This window comes from Myotis daubentonii, chromosome 6, assembly GCF_963259705.1.
Source record: "Myotis daubentonii chromosome 6, mMyoDau2.1, whole genome shotgun sequence".
In the NCBI taxonomy this organism is placed as follows: domain Eukaryota; kingdom Metazoa; phylum Chordata; class Mammalia; order Chiroptera; family Vespertilionidae; genus Myotis; species Myotis daubentonii.
In genome coordinates, this window is record NC_081845.1 from 28,830,836 (window position 1) to 28,850,692 (window position 19,857).

A 19,857-nucleotide genomic window follows, 5' to 3' on the forward strand; every position below is an offset into this window, starting at 1 on the left:
CTAGAAAAAAATACAGTCTGCCAGAAGATAACCTGTTTATTTTTTGTATTGGATGTTTTCTCTCTCTTTTTTCTTTTTTTTCAATTACAGTTGACATTCAGTATTATATTAGTTTTAGGTGTACAGCATAGTAGGTAGAGATACAATTTAGGAAGTGATACTCCCAGTAATTCTAGTGCTCACCTTTTACCATACATAGTTATTACAATATTATTAACTATATTCCCTATGCTGTATCTTACATCCCTGTAACTACTGATTTGTACTTCTTAATCCCTTCACCTTTTACACTGAGCCCTATATCCCCTCCCATCTGGCAACCCTCAGTTTATTCTCTATATCAGTGAGTTTGCTTCTGTATTGTTTATTTTTCTCTTTAGATTCCACATATAAGTGAAATCATGTGGTATTTATATTTCTCTGTCTAACTTATTTCACTTAGCATAATACCCTCTAAGTCCATTCATGTTGTTGCAAATGGAAAGATTATGTTCTTTCTTATGGCTGAGTAATATTCCACTGCATGTGTGCACTGCATTTTCTTTATACAACCGTCTATTGATGGGAACCAGAGTGCCCTACCTGCCTTTTGGTTGAAATGCAAATTGGTACAGCCACTATGGGAAATAGTATGGAGGATCCTCAAAAAATTAAAAATAGAACTACCTTATGACCTAGCAATTCCACCTCTGGTTGCTTTCTTTTTAAACATTTACTTCCTAAGTGTTTCTCTTCCTTTATATCCATGGTTTATAATATTGAGTTCTACCTTTCTGGTTCTGTAGCCCCTTCGGACCCAGTTCAATTACTCTCTAGAATAGAGATTCTTACCTACGCTCAGTGAAGCTTTGTGAAGTCTGTTGTTGCCTCCTGAGGCCTCATGCAATCCTAAAAATGTAGGCCAAAGGTGCATTTTACTAGAAACATTTCCCATAGCTTTCATCAGATTCTCAGAGTACATGCCCCCACCTCCCCCCACACACACACACACATACCAGTTTAAGAATAATTGCTCTAGAATATGTATTTTTATTTTCACTTTTTGATGTTTATTGGTTTATTTTTGTTGCTTCTTTTCCCCTGAGATGGTTTTATTTCCCTTTTAATATTCATGATTATGTTTTGGTATTTTAAAATGTTTACTGTTTGTCCCCAGCATGTGGTATTCTTGGATTATTGTACGGCCTCTGATCCTAGCCCTTCTCTCTTGTCTCTTTTTTGTCTGGCCAACAGTGTGGGGATGTGCCAACTGCAGGCTTGTGCTATCCAACCCTTCTGGGACCTTTACTTCTCCATGCTACCCTAACGACTACCCTAACGCCCAGTATTGCATGTGGACTCTCCGAGCCCCCGCTGGCTATATCATTCAGATAACGTTTAATGACTTCGATATTGAAGAAGCGCCCAATTGCATTTATGACTCATTATCCCTTGATAATGGAGAGAGCCAGAAGAAATTTTGTGGAGCAACTGCCAAAGGCCTATCGTTCAACTCAAGTGCAAATGAGATGCTTGTGTCCTTTTCAAGTGACTTTAGCATCCAGAAGAAAGGTTTCAATGCCAGCTACATCAGAGGTATGTAAACCAAAGACAGTGCCAACCTTCTGCTTTCATTTAACATGTTCTACAATAAACACAGAACCAGAAGCCAGACTTAGGCTCTTTTATGTGAATGTGAATGATTAGGATTAGAATGTAAGGCCAGGAAGTTGTTAATATTCTCTGAGTATTCTCATTAGCAATAGATAGCTAGCATATCCAAAAAGATCTGCTTGTAGTAGAGCTGAATTCCTTTATATTGTTTACATGCAGAACATATAAAGGCTGCTTGGAAGACAGGAGATTTTCCACAGCTAATAATTAAAATCTGTAATTTTAACATCTCTCTACTGAATGCTTAAAACATTCCTATTTATAAATCATTTTCTTTTAGGCTTTTAAGATGTTGCCTTTTAAGGAACTATGCTAGGGGATAAATATAAAAATTAGCATAGAATTTAAAATTTTTAAAAGAGCTATTTATTACTTACTGCTGATAAACAACATAAACTGAGGAAAGCCTCTTGAAAAATGGCAATTGAAGAAAAGAAAATACATTTTTATCGAATATATTTCCCAGATTCTGGCATGTCTTAATATTTAAATAATTCTGTTCTTTCTAAAACCCATCATTGCTTAAGAAGAATGCAAGCGGAGAAACTAAGATGGCGGCATAGATAAACACCGGGAAATTGCTGCAATTTCACAACAACTGAAAAATACATCAAAAACACAAAACAGACATCATCCAGAACTACAGGAAGGCTGGCTGAGTGGAAATTCTACAACTAGAAGGAAAGAAAAGCACGCTGAGAGCCAGAGGAGCTGCAGAAGTAAAGTGCAGAAGTACGGAGGCTCGCGCACACGCGGAAAAAGGCTGGCACCTGAGGACGCGGCTGTCTTTTTGAATCGGGAGGGAGTCACAAGCTCCCGACTGCTCTGAACTCCGGTTCCGGGAAGTCTCTGGGGACCCAGGACTCATATGGGGAGAAACTGGACTGTCTGGCAGCGGGCGAACTTGAGGGCGGCTTTCCCTCAGAGGTGCTTGCAGCAATTACCAGGACACTGAGATGCGGTCCCCTTAGAGCAGGGCTGAGGATCTGCCATAGCTGCTTGCCCCGCCCGTTGATTCCCTGAGACCCCGCCCCACCCAGGCTGCGGCAGAGGCTTTTGCATATGAATGCCCTGGCCCTTTGCAACCTGAAAATTACCTAACTGCAGCTGGGCCAGCCAGACCCAGAACTTCCAAGAGAAGGCCCAAGGCCCCACAGTGGCTTGCATTGCTTCACAGCTGGCCTCATCAGGGCACCTCCAAACTCCAAAAAAGGAAGGGGAATCTGCAGTTCTCTTCGTAGCTCCTGCTGGGTAACCTCAGGCAGAGGCTAAATTAGCACCTCCTTAGATCCAAGAGCCACTGTACCCAGTGGTCAGAGGGGGAACATCCAGATTACAACTCCTCAGATCCATAAGGGACACACTCAGGGTGCAGTCTCAGTGAGCACCAAAGCCCCACTGAAGCAAGCCTTGCCCCAGAAGGGTGTCTTCAGCACAGAAGTTCTCTCACTGCAGACACAGCTGATTCTCACTGCCAATTGGCCTGGAGGTCAATTCCTCCCAGTGATCCTATAACAATCAAGGCATAACTACAACAAGACTGTGCACAAAGCCCACAAGGGGGTGCACCAAGAGTGTCCACCTCAGGTAACTGGGGAGGCTGAGCCACTGGGCCCTACAGGACACCTAGCACACAAAGCCACCCTATCAACACAGGGAAGCGGCCAAAATGTGGAGACAAAGAAACAGGTCACAAATGACAGAAATGGAGGAAAGCAAATGACTGGATACAGAGTTCAAGGCCATGTTTATAAGGTTTTTCAAGAATTTTATGGAAACCGCCGATAAATTTAGTGAGACCCTCAATGAGTCTAGTGAGACCCTTGAGGACATGAAAAAGGACCAACTAGAAATTAAGCATACACTGACTGAAATAAAGAACAATATACAGAGATCCAACAGCAGACAAGAGGATCCCAAGAATCAAGTCAAAGATTTGAAATACGAAGAAACAAAAAAGACCCAACCGAAAAAGAAAAAAGAAAAAAGATTCCAAAAATATGAAGATAGTGTAAGGAGCCTCTGGGACAACTTCAAGCGTACCAACATCAGAATTATAGGGATACCAGAAGAAGAGAGAGGGCAAGATATTGAAAACCTATTTGAAGAAATAATGACAGAAAACTTCCCCTACGTGGTGAAAGAAATAGACTTACAAGTCCAGGAAGCGCAGAGAACCCCAAACAAAAGGAATCCAAAAGAGGACCACACCAAGACACATCATAATTAAAATGCCAAGAGCAAAAGACAAAGAGAGAATCTTAAAAGCAGCAAGAGAAAGACAGTCAGTTACCTACAAGGGAGTACCCATACGACTGTCAGCTGATTTCTCAACAGAAACCATGCAGGCCAGAAGAGAGTGGCAAGAAATATTCAAAGTGATGAACAGCAAGAACCTACAACCAAGATTACTTTATCCAGCAAAGCTATCATTCAGAATAGAAGGTCAGATAAAGAGCTTCACAGATAAGGAAAAGCTAAAGGAGTTCATCACCACCAAACCAGCATTATATGAAATGCTGAAAGGTATTCTTTAAGAAGAGGAAGAAGAAAAAGGAACTCTTACCATTTGCCACAGCATGGATGGAACTGGAGAGCGGATAAATACCACATGATCTCACTCATTTGTGGAATATAATGAACAACATAAACTGATGAACAAGGACTGATCCAGAGATGGAGAGGCATTGATTGGACTGTTGGGCCTTGGAGGGAAGGTAGGGGAGGGTGGGGGTAAGGGGGAAAGATCAACCGAAGGACTTATATGCAAGCATATAGGCCTATCCAATGGACACGGACAACGGGGGGTGGGGGGGTGAGGGCATGAGCGGGGGGGGGGGTAGAGGGTAACGTGGGGACAAGGACACATATGTAATATCTTAATCAATAAAAAATATATTAAAAAAGAGTTCATTTCAGAAAAAACAAAAAAAAACAAACAAAAGATAAGAAGAATGCAAGCTTCAAAACTGTGAGATGTAGTTATACTATTTTTTATCTTGAGCTTCTTAAGTAGATATCATGTATCAAGGAAAGAAACAAAAAAGAAAGACACTACAATAAAAATCAGTCATCATTATAAATTGTGTTTTTGGTGACAAGGTTATTTGCTGTTTGTAATTGACAGATATGTAGTTAATTGAAACACATGCTTTAATTCTTCAAATAATGTTTTTAAAATGATAAAATATTATAGGAAATTTGAAAATAGAAAGGAGCAAATTAAAAATACCTATTGATATACCCCCCTCGGCCATAACCACTAATAAAATATTGATGGACAATGCTTGCTTCTAGCCTTTTGATTTTAACAACATGTAGAATACTGGGTTCATATTGCATAAGATCCCATTGGGTAAATAGACCTGTGAACTGTTTTATATTTAAAAAGTAGACTAAAATCTATAATTCTATTAAATTCCATCATGGATTTTTAACTAAAATATTTATATAAAATGATGTTTCTTACCATCAACCTATTCTTGGTGTATATTAAAGTATATTCAAAGTAGTGTTCATTTGAAACCAGTATTAAGCAGTATTTTTGAGGAGAGCAGCTTCTCTCTCAAATCAGTTGATGATGTTTCACAGTGTCTATTATATTAGCATCGGGCTAAATACATTGTATTATTTCATCATTTCACATATGTCACAGGAAGACGAGGCTAATTTATGTTATTTTGAATTTATTATGCATATCATAAAAGTAATTTATATTAGTAATCAGTACTAGCTATAGATTGATATGGCACAGGCACTGCCCTAGTGCTTGGCAGGCATTAACTGAATTAATTCCTATTGACCACCTGTGTAATAGGCGCCATGGTCCTTCATTTTGCAGATAAAAAGACAAGGGTAAACAGTGTGAATAACTTGTCCAAGGGCACACAGCACAGTGGAAGGGTTGGGATAGGGAGCTCCATCATCTGCCCTTTGAACAAGTGCCCCTTACTGTTCCTCACAAACTAGCTCAAATGTAAAGGAAATAGTGCTTCAAATTACAGTTTTGCTTGCTGTGTTACTAGACTCCCTCTCCTCAATGAAAGTGTCTTTTCCTTCATTCCTGAAATCCCCTTGTGATGGGGGATGTGAGTAGGATATGGGGTGTCTGAAGAGGAAAAAGGCAATTGTTAATGAAAAATAGAACTATTAGTTATCATATTTAGAAATTATTTGAAAACTAACATTTTTTAAAAAGTCTTACATATGAATAGAGCTTTCTTGAAACCAGTAGTTTTTTAATTATTATTTTTTTCTTTCAGTTCAAGGATGAAGAAATATACTTGTTATTAACTTGGCTGGTTGTACCTCAAAGATTTAAGTGTGATATCCAACCATGATTAGAGTCTAAATGGGTGGGATTTTTGATTGCTATTACTAATATTGGTATAAGGTAATGGGTTGGTGATAGAGGGTAGATGAACAGCAAAAGAGGAGAGCCATAGGCAAAAAAGTCAATTAATGGTGTGGTTGGGTGTATCAGACATTTTATCTCTCATTAGTCCGTATCTGAAGTTAACATCTCTTATCTGTTATTATGTTTTGTCCTAGTCGCTGTGTCCTTAAGGAATCAAAAGGTCATTTTACCCCCGAAACCAGATGTGTACCAGGTGTCTGTTGCAAAAAGTGTCTCTATTCCGGAGCTCAGCGCTTTCACACTCTGTTTTGAAGCAACCAGAATTGGCAAGGAAGACAGTGAATGGATGGCTTTCTCCTACTCAAATGCATCCTTCACACAATTACTCAGTTTTGGAAAGGACAAGAGTGGCTACTTTCTAGCTATAGCTGGCTCAAAATGTTTACTAAACAGTGTGTTACCTATGAAGGATAAAGAAGACGTATTCACAGAAAGCTTTGAGCAGTTCTGCATTGTTTGGAATAATTCTTTTGGTTATATTGGTATAAATTTCAAAAGATGGCACAATATCATTCCATGCAATGCTAGCATTAATAAAGTTATTTCTGGGAATGGGAAATTGTTGTTGGGCTCCAATCAAAATGGAATTGCCTCTCTAAAAGCGGACATTTATAACTTTCGACTTTGGAATTTTTCCATGAGTTCCAAAATCGTCTTCAACCTCAGCTGTAATGTGAAAGGGAATGTGGTCGACTGGCAAAACGACTTTTGGAATATCCCAACCCTTGCTCTGAAAGCTGAAAGTAACCTAAGCTGTGGTAAGTCTGTGGCCTATTAACTCTTTTTCTAAAGCATTGCTCTATGAATATGTTTGGCAACAAAAAATTGCATATACATATATGTATATAAAATTATATATGTACACATATAATTACATTATGCATATATTTATGTGGAATAAGTACATGTATGTATATACATTTACATATATATCTATAGTTAGCATTAATTAGCTCTTTTAATTTTTAAAATGTTATCTGCTCAGTTATTCATTGAAAACGTTTTATTATAAGCCATATTTTTTCAAAGCCTTTGATTATACCATTTTTAAGTTTTCTTTATGTCATAAAATATTACACAGTTTATCACTACCAAACAATAGTTATAATTATCATGTATCAAATAGAAATATTAACACCAGACCTGAAACAAAAGAAACTAATAAGTTATTGTTTTTAATTACATAGATGATACAGCAAAATGCTGATTTTTATTATGTTATTTAAATAAACCACCACCACCTAAAAGCATGGTATTTACTCAATCAGTATTAAACATCACAACTGTCCATTTAAGGAAAATCTTTGATAATCAGAAATTATCATTGTTTTATTTGAACTTTTATTCTATTTATTTGAAAATGAGCTTTGTCATTTGTTTCAAATACTCTTCTCTTTAATTGCTTTTTGAGATACTTTAAATGTGATAATATTAGATGTAGCTAAATGCAAAATGCTCATAGAAAATAATTCTGTGTAACATAATTATATTAAAACTAGAAGCCCTCTGCATGAAAATTCATGCACTCCGGTGGGTCCCTCAGCCCAGCCTGCAGCCTTTCACAGTCCAGGAGCCCTCAGGGGATGTCTGACTGACAGCTTAGGCCTGCTCTTGGGAGAGTGGGCCTAAGCTGCAGTCTGGCCTCCCTCAGTGGGAGGCGACCAGCATGCCAATCAGGGGACATCACAGTGAGCGGCCGGCCTGCCCCCATCGTCCCACCCATGGCAATGGGGTGGGCTGATCAGAGGCTGGCACCGGCTAGCAAGCAGCCGGCTCCGCACTACCGCCCCCCCCCCCCCCGATTGCCCCTCTGCTGCTGCTGGTCACCGCTTAGCTCTGCCTGCTGGCATGCACCTCGGCTGGCCTGGCGCCACGCCCCGCCGACTGGTTGTACTGCCATTCAGTTGATTTGCATATTATGCTTTTATTATATAGGATAGACCTCTATCAAATATTCTCTAGGGTACCTAAGTTAATTTTGGAAGTCCTTGTTTTACTACAGGACTAATAAAATACAAAATGTGAAAGTTTCATTATCATATTGAATGTTATATGACTAAAGCTAAGGTATTGGTAAATATAATTTGTAGTTGCAGAAATAATTCTCATTAAAGGAGAGAAGTGGCCTAATATTAAAAAGTAATTTGTATGTGACCTTGGAAGGGATTCTTTCAGAAATTTGTTACCAATATTTTTAAGAAAGTAGGCCCCATTGTGAAGACCTGAGGCCACCTCCCCAGTTTCCCTGACCTGTGTTTGCCCTGTTGGCCTGGGGAACTCCTGTCACCTTCCCATCTTTGTGGGTAACCCACCTCTCCGTGTGGTCATGGTGCTGCTGCAGATGTTGGGAGGCTATTAAGTGATGTCATTTGCCAGTTATTTCCTTGTGGGTTGTTGGAAAGAGGATAAACCACGACCCTGTTCCAGAAGAAGACTGTGGGACTTTGTAAGAGCTAAAGGTGTTCCCCAGCTGCTCTCGGTCTGATTAGCAGCAGAGCACCTTCAGGGATCCCCAAGAAGTCTTCTACTCAGTGAGTAAATCGAGAAGGTCCAGAGTGTGTGTTTGGTGTGGGATGGTGGACAGGAGGGGAGGGCAGTGGGACTCTTCCTGCATCCTTAGTAGAGGGGCCTGTTTTCACCATGTCCTGAGTCATTACTAAAAGTCATAATGAAGACCATTTAGCACTTGTCTTTTTGTGGGGCAGAATTTGAGGACTCCGGCAACCAAAACCAAAACAAAACAAAAAAAGAAAGAATTAGTTAGGTATATTAGTAATTGCTAACACTTAATTTATACTTAATTGAATACATATATTATTTTCTAGGTACTGTTTTAAGCACTTTACTAGTACACATATTAACTCATTTTCTACAAGATAGATCTCATGATGTGGGTTTTATTATTAACCTCATTTTGCAGAAGAGACATCTGAGACCCAAAGAGGTTAAGGAATTTAACCAATGTCACTTCAAAAATGTGGCCAATTCAGAAACTGGTTTTAGAGCAATGCATTCTTAACCAGGTAAATAAGACTGTCCTTCACAATAAGCAGGACTAGAAAACGGGACGTAGGGCTAGAGCAGGTGAGCTAATCCTTACCCAGGTGAAAACTCCAAGATCCGGGAGCTGTCTCTTCTGGCCAGAGTGCCTTCTGCAGGAAAATGCTAGCTTTCCAGGAGGTTAACATGTCTTTGTGTTTTTTTAAAATTAATAAGGTTTCTTTTCTGCAGTGCTTCTTGAGTGCCTTAATATAATAAAATGTGAGGGCTATAGTGTACAAGAATTCCCAAATTTCTCTGAGAAATCATGTAGGCCAGGGATTGACAAAATAAGAGGGCCTATGGCAGGTCATCTATTTCCTTCAAGTTTTATTGAAACACAGCCAGGCCCATGAGTTGTTTTGTTTTGTTGTTTTGTTTTTAACAGCGTATTTAAATCTCCTTCCCCAAGTCTTAAGACTACAAGAATACATCAGATTCATGCTCAGGTATCACAGTCATCTATAAATTTTCAAAATGATTTCATTCAAAGGAGTGACACTAGTGTACCTAATCAGTGATGTGAGTTACTTTAATTTTTATAGTGGTCTTCTTGACATTCCAAGATGACACTAAACACCCACATTTCATAGATTCAGATATCTTGGACTGAGTTTCAGGAACCATAACAGGGAGAGGGAGTTTCCTGCAGTTTAATCATCAGCTTTGGGAGTTGAAGAACCAAATCACTTATTAACTGACAGGAAATACCTGTAACACAGATTATATCGCAGTTTATTAGTTCAGCAAAACTTCAAGAATCGGAAAAAAGTATGCTCTATTAACATTTTAACCTTTCTTTCCCCCAGAATGTAGTGGCCTGCTGTTTATGGTACTAATAATTTCCCCAAACTAATGATCAGTACAATAACCAATGGGAAAGTAGAATTTCATGCCTAACATTCCATTGGCCTGACGATGTCTGTTAAATGTGAACTTTTATTTCAGAATCAACTTGTGATGGACAATGAACAGATTTTTTTTCTAAAGGTGTATTGCTAAGTAAAGTTTTCATATGAAAATAAGATAGAATTATCTACATTTAAATATCCTGTCATTTTTTTCAAATATGAAATATTCTAGCCTTAATAAAATAAAAAAGTGTTTCAACAGTTTCAGAATTGGGCTTTTTTTGTTTGTTTGTTTTCCTAAACTATTCTAAGCATAGTTGGGAAATATACCTTAATTAAGAAATTTTCATCAGAGTTTCTTAAAAGCATGGCTAATCTTGTCAGTCTTTTTCAGAAAGAAATGCTTTATTTAGCAGCACTTCTTGTTATTTTATAGCATCATTCTTTTTCTTAGAACAATTTTCATTAAACATATTCAGTTTTATGACCTCCATAGATAGACAGTTTTCTTGGCTGGCTCTTTAATTATAGGTGCAAGTATTTGCCTGTGTTATGATTCAAGTTTAGATACTGGCTAGTGTCCACCACTTTTCACAAAGAACAGACAGTGCCTTCTCTACCAGTTTTATTTATTTTACCGCTGACTGCTCTTTCCTGAGGTGTCATACAGTATAACTCAATGAATAGCCTAAGTTCAAACAAATTACATTTATTTAACTAGCATTAGCAAGCACTTCCATTTATTAGCCACTGTGGTTATAGAGATAAGATACAATTCATAAGTACCCAACTTTGTTGTTATTCTTTTCTAGAAATGTTTGGATTTGTACCAACTTTTGTTTTCATTGTAAAATTTAGCCCTTAATTACTAAGGCATCATCAACTCTTGGATCCCTACCCTTTCATTTTCAATTATTGTAGTTCTGTTCTTCATGCCCTAAAACTGATTCACTATAAACTTCTTTCTACCATCCCTAACAAATTTTTGACTAGCATTTTTATATATATACACTGGAGGCCCAGTGCATAAAATTTGTACAGTGGGTGGGAGGTCCCTCAGCTCAGCCTGCGTCCTCTCACAGTCCGGGACCCCTCAGTGGATGTCCACCTGCTGGCTTAGGCCTGTTCCCCGAGGACATCCCTCTCGCAGTCCAAGACCCCTCGCCCCTTACCGCCCAACCTGCTGCGGAAGCAGGAGAGGCCCCCGCCACTGCTGCTGTGCTTGCCAGCTGGGCTCTCTGCTCCTTAGCGCTGCCTGACCCCACCTACTGGTGGAGGGGGGGTGATCAGTGCCAGGCTGGCCAGGGGAGGGGCTGCGAGAGGTTGAGGTGCCGTGCTCATGCCCCGTCCGCTTCTGCAGAAGGGGTGGCGCTGGGACCGCCATGGCTGTCCTGGCAGCACAGGATCACTGGCCCTGCCCCCTGCCCACTGGCCATTCAGGAAGGTTGTTCTGTCTGGTCTAATTAGCATATTAACTCTTTATTATATAGGATAATGTATACATACATTATATTCACATAATGAAGATAAAATCACTTTATCTTTACAAAGGACTTTATTATTTGGAGATGTTTAAACTCTTTATGAGCATAAATGATTCTTGGAGATAATTTTATTTGAGATATATTTATTTATGGAAAAATTGTATAATTTAGCTTAGTACAGCTGCAAAGAAAGAATTGAAAAGGAATTATTTTTCCCCATTGTTACTCATGCTAAGGGTTCATTGCTGTCTACTATTATTTGGATTGTGATTAAATAGGTTATGAGATGTGTTGACTACACATCCATCTTTTTTACCACAACCCCTGTAAATAGTGATTCCTTGCAGTAGTATAATTTTGCAAGAACAACAGATAGAAAAGAAAGATATTCAGCTTCTCATCAACTGCCCATTTTCAGTGATTAGATTTTTATCCAAAGAAATTTGACTCTAAATTTTGCATTTAATACTAACTAAATACTTTTAAACACCTTTGTGGTATCTAGAAAAATCAATGAACATACATAGGTTACATTCTAAAAACAATTCCTTGATGAAAAAGATATTATCTTTACCCAGGAGGGAGAATTGTCTCGCTTGCCTAATGATATCCTGGTTTGTAAATCTGTTGGCCTAGGAAAACCGATAGCATTAGTGACTTTTTATGCAGATATGCTGAGCATGGAACTAGTTAGAAATTTTTTTTAAAAAATTTTGCATCTACTTTTTATGTTTCATGTAATTATATAATTTGCTGTTTTTATAATGCAATATTTTATCAATATAATTTCTCTCTAATAATACTCATCACTTGTATTTATACTATCCCCCCAAAATTATCAAACTTAACATCTATTCCTATATTGAATCTCCATAAGGTAGTGTTTATTGAGTATTTATAAAGCAATGTTCATTTGCTAGGCTTTAAGGAACAACTGACAACTTAAATATTGAGATGTAAATGTTACAATTTCCCATGAAGAGGTTGTCACATATTGAAATGTATACTTGTTATGATACAATGACACTGACAAAATGTTAAATAAAATTGTCAAATGTCTTACTGTAAATCATAACTCTTCGGGTTTTCTTTCCCATCCCCACCTCTAAGCTCTGTACTATACTGCAGTGGGAAAGCAGTTAGCCATAAAACTTCTTTCCCACAACAATGTCCCCTTATCTCCCTTTGTCGTCCAGAGATACTGTATCAGGGCCAGGAGTGGCCAGGGAGCCTTCGACTGCCAACATTGTGTGTAATTTGAGAAGCACAGGAACTCCATCCAAGGGTCTCCTCTGTCGCCTGTTACAGTGGCTGAGATTTCCTCACTCATTTTGAGTTTTTAGTTTTTAGAAGTTCCTTACTAACATGTAAGTACCTAAAGGAGAAATAAGGTCTGGCAAGAAAGGGGCATTAGTTAAGTATAATGGGCAAAAAACTTTCAAGATAGTATTCTACCTCAGTCCTGCCTGCGGCTGACCTCAACTTCTGTCTCCTCAAATGTTCTTTTTCCATGGTATACTTGTCCAAGCTTTCAATCTTTAAAACCTCTCCTTCCTATCTCTGCTTCCTTTCAAAGCCACGCTTCCTCTTTTTGCATTCACCCCTCAATCAAACATTGGCATCTAGAGTCCTTCGTTCCCACGCTCCTGAAGCTAAGTTCTGTAGAACTGCTACCAAAATTCCAGTGCAGAGTTAAAGGTCTTCTCAGTCTTTATCATTCTTGACCTTTCTTGTGCACTTGGTATTTCCACACCCTCCATGAAACTTTATTCACTTTAATTCTGAAAACCACCTTCTACAGAAGTTCTTTCTACCTTCTCAAACCTGATCCTTAAGTAAGAGAATATCTATGGTTATATCCGTCTCAAATCTTCACTCTAGCTCCTGTGATCCTAGACCCGGCTATCGCTTCTGTTGAGTATTGCCTGGCTAGACCTCTTACAAACCCATGTGCACCTGCTGTGTGTCTAGGTGTCTCTCAGGCACCTCAGTTTTCATTACTGGATTTACTGGTGATCCCCCCTCACCTAAGTTCGTTCTTCTTCCAGTATTGCCTATCTCCTTTTATGAGATTATTATGTACCGATTTCTCAAGCTAGAAACCAAAAGAAAATGTCTTCATCTCTTTTGTCCCTCTTCCAAAAAGTCTCTGAATCCTAGACATTCTACTTGCAAATGCCTTGTAGCTATCTCTTTCTGTCCATTGTCATTTTAGTCATGATGGCCAACTTGAATCAATAGGGTTATTCATGCTTCTTGTACCTCCCCTCTTCTAATTGCTTGTGGGCTTCAAAGGTGTTTTCCAACATAAATAGAAATTTCTCACCTAGTTCCCTTTCACTTTTTCCCATTTCCTTTAAGAAAGAGTTCAAAATGTGAGCAGTTGTTCATCATGCATTCAGTAATTCGTTCAGTAAAGCTTGAGCACCCATCTGAGATGTGGATGGGGTAAACCATCCTTGGAAAAACACTTGTGGTGCCTACATTCTACAAGGCCCTTAATCCATTACCTATATATCTGACCATTCCTACCAATTTTCTACAGATACCCAGTGATGCCATGTCACTTGGGTACCCAGATCTTTTCACAGCCTTCTTGATATGTTTCAGTAATTCTGTCTGCTAGAAATACCCGTCTCTAGTCTCTTATCCCGTGATCAGTATAGTGACTCCTCATCTTCTTCGCAGCTCTTCTTTGTAATGGAATGCACCCTTCTCCCTTCTCACCAAACTGCTGGTCACGTCCTGCTTTGGGCTACTAAATACTTATATCATTCAGAGAACTATGAAGCCATTTCCCATGTATGCCTCTCTGAGAGTAGGGACATTATCTCATGTATTACTCTAGCCTCTGAGCCTCATATACTATAAACAGTCAGTAAATTTTTATTGAATGAACATGTAAAGGCCTGTAATGAGAGCTTTGTACCAGTTAACATTACAGACTTGCCTGTAGGGTTGGGCCCTTCTGAGGTAACATGATTTCCTTCCTTGGACCAGGTGCCTGAAGCAATCAAGAATGAAGATGCTATTAAACTGGGGATGCTTTCTGTTCATGCACACCATTTACCTAGACATCTTTTGTTAGCTCATCTTTTTGTGCCTGCTCTACCCGCAGGTACTATTCCCACAGGAAAGTTTGGAAAATGTTTAAACATTTGAATGGAATCACATGTCCTTTTAAAATTGAAATGTCCTTTTAAAATTGAATATATGTATTTATGTGTGTGTGTTTGTATTTATCCTCTGTCTTTATTCATAGTGCAATATGCTTTGTGAAAAGTTTAACTCAGCTTCCCTCACCTCAGCCTGTTTATAAAAGTCTGTTAATTGTTAGAGAAAGATGTAATGCAACAGAGAAAACCCACTACTCCTACTAGAAAATCAGCTGAAACTTGTTTCCTACTGAGGATGACTCAGTAAAAGCTTGAAAAAGAAAGACACAGAGACCACCTTGAAATCATAGAAATGTATTTCTGGAATTGTCAATAGCATCTGTTAGTGGCTAGCAACAAAATGCATATTATGCGTATTAATAGCCAAGTTTAGTTTTGAAACTTATCTTGATGTGTACATTATTTCATCTGTACAGATTTCCACCAGAGCTGTATAATTTATTATGTGAAAAGGCCCTGGATTTTTTACACAAACTTTACCTTTCATATGTGGATGGCCAATAAGTTGAGTTAAAAATTTTAAGGGATATTTCAATAACCTGGTTTTACATGTGCAGAAATTAAGACACACAGACTTTAAGAGACTCTCTTAATGTTGGAGTATTATTTGAGGATGCTTTTAGGGCTGCTCCTGTTATACCAAACATATGACTCATTTTTTTTTTCTGGATAATATTAAATCTTGTACACAAGTCAAACTTATATAACCTTCTGTGTTGATCAAGGTTCCTACCTGGTCCCGCTCCCAGCAGCAGAACTAGCCAACTGTGCCGATTTGGGGACCCTCTGCCAAGGTAGGGAGCCAGCGTTGTCCTCTGGAGTCTCTCTGTTTTCTTCTTGCTATTTAGGATAATGGCATTTTTATTGTTTTGATTTGTATCTTAATTTTCTCTTGGGAAGTCAGAAACCAGCAAAACAGAAGAATTTCTGGATGTGTTTTAGTTGCGTGGGTGCACAGTACGTACAGTGTAGAGAAAGAATGCATTCACAGACTGGATGACCACATTTCCATAAAGCACTGAGTTTTTTAAATGTGAATGATTATATGCTATTAACCAAGGGTTTTCATTTTTCCCCTCTATGTCTCCTCAAGAATATTGCAAAGGTCCAGTATAAATACAGTCATACAATGTCTTGAAAAAGTATTCATGTTTAAAAAACAAGAGGAAAAATTAAGTTGAATATTCAGTTACGCTTAAGACAAGGCTGTGAGGCAATTTATGAGGTGCAATGTAACTTAAATATTGAAATAAAATTAGTCATACTAAACTAATATTAATATAATTTTATTAGTTATTATAATGCATGGTGACTACATTATGCCAGCATTCTAATGATATATTATGGACTAAACAGTTGCATGCTAAATAATACATAATTAAAGTCCTGAATGTTTTAAACATATATTTTGCTTTAATTTTATTATCGCTGTTCCTAATTTACATGACCCATTTTCATTCATTTAATCTATTAAATACTTCTTTGTTCTATATACCACATTAAGAATCATGATCATGCCATTTGTAAAAGCTGGATCTCTTATTAGGAGGAACATAGCATGAAAGTGACTTGGGTTAGACTAAATGAATAGAAACTAAAGGTGTCTTCTGGGTTCCAATGTGGAAGTGGGGTTTTAATTCATTATTATCTTGTTTCCTTTCTGAGGGATTATTCATGATATTATTATCAATGAGTACCTTATGAAAATAAAAGTATTAAGTGGTTTCCATAATCTCAGTGTAGTTTAAAAGTAATTATCTGACACAGAAAAAAAATAATTTTGCCTAGTTCAAGATCTAAAGGTTTTTAAAAATTACTTATTTTTTCTTTTAATCTGAGATACCTATAGTACTGATTCCTTGGGTCACAGGGCCAGATGCCCAGCTATCTACCCCCCTGTGTCCTAAATGACAAGAAACAAAACAAAACATTTTCCTGTTTATTGATGCCTTTTGCATTAAGATAAATATAACTGACTTCATCATTTTTTTAAAAAGAATTCAGAAAGAATCCCCATTCTTAAATATTACATATCACTTGGAAATGGAAAATGTTTTAGTTAAGAAAGAATATTTTGAAACAAGAAGTTTGGTATTTTCTACAGATCCCTTAGAAGGTAATTACTTAAATTTAGGTAATTTTAAAAAATGAAACACATAACAAATGTTTATTGTCCATATGAATGTACATTAATACAAATGTTTTAATTTATCCCTAAGATAAACTAAAGGAAAATTATATGTTTAGTGTTTATACTACTTATTCAGGGTAGGGCAAAAGTAGGTTTAGCATTGTTTGAATGGAAAAAGACATGAAGGTAATGATTATTACAGTAGCTTTATTAACTCTGTTTCATGTATTCACAACTGTAAGCCTACTTTTGCCCAACCCTGTATATCTCCTTCAGAATTCCATAGAAAAATAGTTTCAAAGCATTACATAAGGATTTCATCTTTGAGTTTTAGTAATATCGGAAGCATATCTATGACATAATGCTTTGAAAATGTTTCCCCCTAGGCTTGTCCTTATGAAATCCATTTTGTCCATCACTGTTCAGTAAAGTTATTGGGATCTATAAATGATTGATTCAGTCTATACATTTTATTCTTTCATTTTGTTTTATTTCATCTTCTCAAGGAGAAATATGTTTTTCTCTGAGATTTCATTTCTCTGTTCTTAGTGAATCAGGAAGACTGACTTAGTTTGGATCATTTTCTAGCTGATTGGTGCGATAGAGACTGTCTCCTCTAACCTGTTGCTTTTACAAACTTAGGAAACTGAGTTCTGTAAAGGTTTACTTATTCACAGTGTGGTCATCCACCTGTTAATCGCAGACATAGGTCTAGAATCTAAATGCCCTTTCTCCATTTCCTCTGTGCCAGATCCAGACTATTGCAATGTGATACCAAAGGCCATGTGAACTGATTCTTACTGTGCCATAGAAAGCATTGCTTTACAACCTCAGAGTCTGTTGTAGTTAATGGGAAGAAATAGTTGCCATTCCTTCTCCATGTAGTGTCATGAATTAATTATAGGTTGCTCATCCATATTAACTGCCATGTGCTCCTTGCAAAATTACATTTTTCTCATCTTTGTTAGCAGCTACTGTAAGCTCTCCTAGTACTACACCACCTACTGTCACCACTAACATGCCTGTTACTAATAGAATCGATAAACAAAGGAATGGTAAGAAACTACCTTTTATATTTGTAATATGTCTGATGTATTAAAAATTGTATTCTCAGGGTTGAAATATCTAATGTTTCAACAAAGTTTCTATTATTGGAATCAACTGGTACATTTGCAAGACTAGTAAAATAAATATAATCCCTTGGTTCTCTTGAGTTCCTCATTCTAGTAACCAGTGGAATGAGTTCACTTCCAGTACCACTCATTTGTACTTTTAGCTAAAATTTCTTTCAAAGGAAATTTTATGAGAAATTCATTTGATGAAAAAGGAATGAGTTTATATTATGCTAGAGACAGCAGAAAAAAACATTTTTTTCATGGTCTTTTGTTAGATTACTCTCTTCAGGAAACTACTTTCTAAAGGGTTTTATAATTTTAAAAATCTACTTTTAATAATTTAACTTTTCACTAAAGCCAACTTTATGTTTAAATATTTGTGACATTTAAATTACTTTACATGGTAATAATTTGCTCTATGTTTTTATTTGTTGACCAATAATGATTAGAATATGATTGTCTATCAACTAAATCATAAATCAAACAGTTTCCTATATGGACCATATACATAGCTTTTTGGTAATTCAGAGTAAATGATTTTAGTTTCTTCTGAAAAAGAGAAATTCCAATCAGGTGACTACACCATAGCCTCAAATACAGTAATATTTTCAATCATGAGGTATTAGAAACAAAGAGATTTTCTCACTCCAATAATTTAAGTTGTGAGGCCAAGACATCTGTTAATGTATCACCAGGGACCAAAACCCAGAGAAAAGAAACATACATAGTTAATTTTTTCTTTTGGCTTTGGGGTTACATCAACTTCCTCTGTAAGAACGTTTAAATTGGAAGTATGGAATATTTTACATAAAATGTAAAGGGTTATAAAGACATCGATTCAGGGAAGTGTTTATGGTTATTCTGGTAGTTACACCAAGGAGATTTATGATGGGGCAAAAATTCCAGCAACCCCCAAGAAAGCAACAGCAGCTGAAGTTTCCAGTGCATATTTCACATGGACGCCAGCCAGTAGATGGGAATATTATAATTCTAACGAAGTACTTCGTTCTTTGTATGAACATACAAAGAGCCTCTGTGGCATTCTCCCTCCAGGACTGGCACATCCTCTACTGCCCAAGAACATTTATATGATGTTTCAGAGTCCTTGACTTGGTGGAGTAGAGCTGTATTCACCCAGTCGTGTCATTTCTGACATTCTTGAAGAGAGCCTTGTTTACTCCATATCTCTCTGCGTCATAGCCTTTATTGGAGTTTCAACAAAGCAAGCAGATGTTAAAGTCAATTGAAATGGTTTGGCGACCACATTTAAGAAAAACATTCTAATTCAGATGATTCTTGATAAAAATGTAATCTTAGCATTTTAAAATATTTAAAAATATTCATAGGTTATCATGTAGTAGAAATATTTTCAAAATTGTGTACTCAAATTTGTATACCATCTTTTAATCACATCCTTGAACCATCTCTATTATCCATTTCATAGGTTTTTCCTAAATTGGCTCACTTTTTTTTGCTTAAACATTTTTATTTGGATGGAAAAATTGATATCACTGTTGTAGAATTAAAGCATAACCACTGGTTTTAAAAAAGAAGTGAAAATAAATATAATGAAAACAATGTCATTGGATTCTCCCTATATCCTATTGCTTTCTCACATCTCAGCTCCCAAAGCCTTTATTGTCTTTTTTTAAAAGGGAGAGTAACAGTTACAGATAGATGATAATCTAAGTAAGATTTTTTCTTTGATGTAGTCAAATTTGCAATAATTGGAGAGAATTACTTGTTCACCTTGTGAATAAGTGGGATTTGATGTCATGTCCTGGACTATCTAAGATCATTCACATACTGCCAACAATTTCCGATGCACTTTTTTTATTCCTTGAGAATCTGATATAGTGAACATTCTCAGGCCTATGATCTGATATAAGAGTGGAGTAAAAGTAGTTTAAAGTTGTTCGTATGGAAAATAATAGAGTAATTAATAAATAATAATGATACATGAATAAAAGTGTTTCATGTACTCACAACTG

General features: G+C 37.1%; 1 protein-coding gene across 8 annotated transcripts in view; it reads left to right on the plus strand.

The window, feature by feature from the left end:
• Window positions 1-19,857, plus strand: part of ADGRG6 (adhesion G protein-coupled receptor G6) — a 137,868-nt gene that overhangs the window by 65,593 nt on the left and 52,418 nt on the right. For 4 of the 8 annotated variants that reach the window (XM_059700518.1, XM_059700523.1, XM_059700520.1 and 1 more), the window contains exons 3-6: window positions 1,234-1,575; window positions 6,205-6,828; window positions 15,346-15,414; window positions 17,720-17,806. In XM_059700518.1, coding sequence (XP_059556501.1) covers window positions 1,234-1,575; window positions 6,205-6,828; window positions 15,346-15,414; window positions 17,720-17,806 — 1,122 coding nt within the window. The remainder of the gene's footprint in view (window positions 1-1,233; window positions 1,576-6,204; window positions 6,829-15,345; window positions 15,415-17,719; window positions 17,807-19,857) is intronic. The other 4 variants (XM_059700519.1, XM_059700524.1, XM_059700522.1 and 1 more) reach the window with 2 other exon arrangements.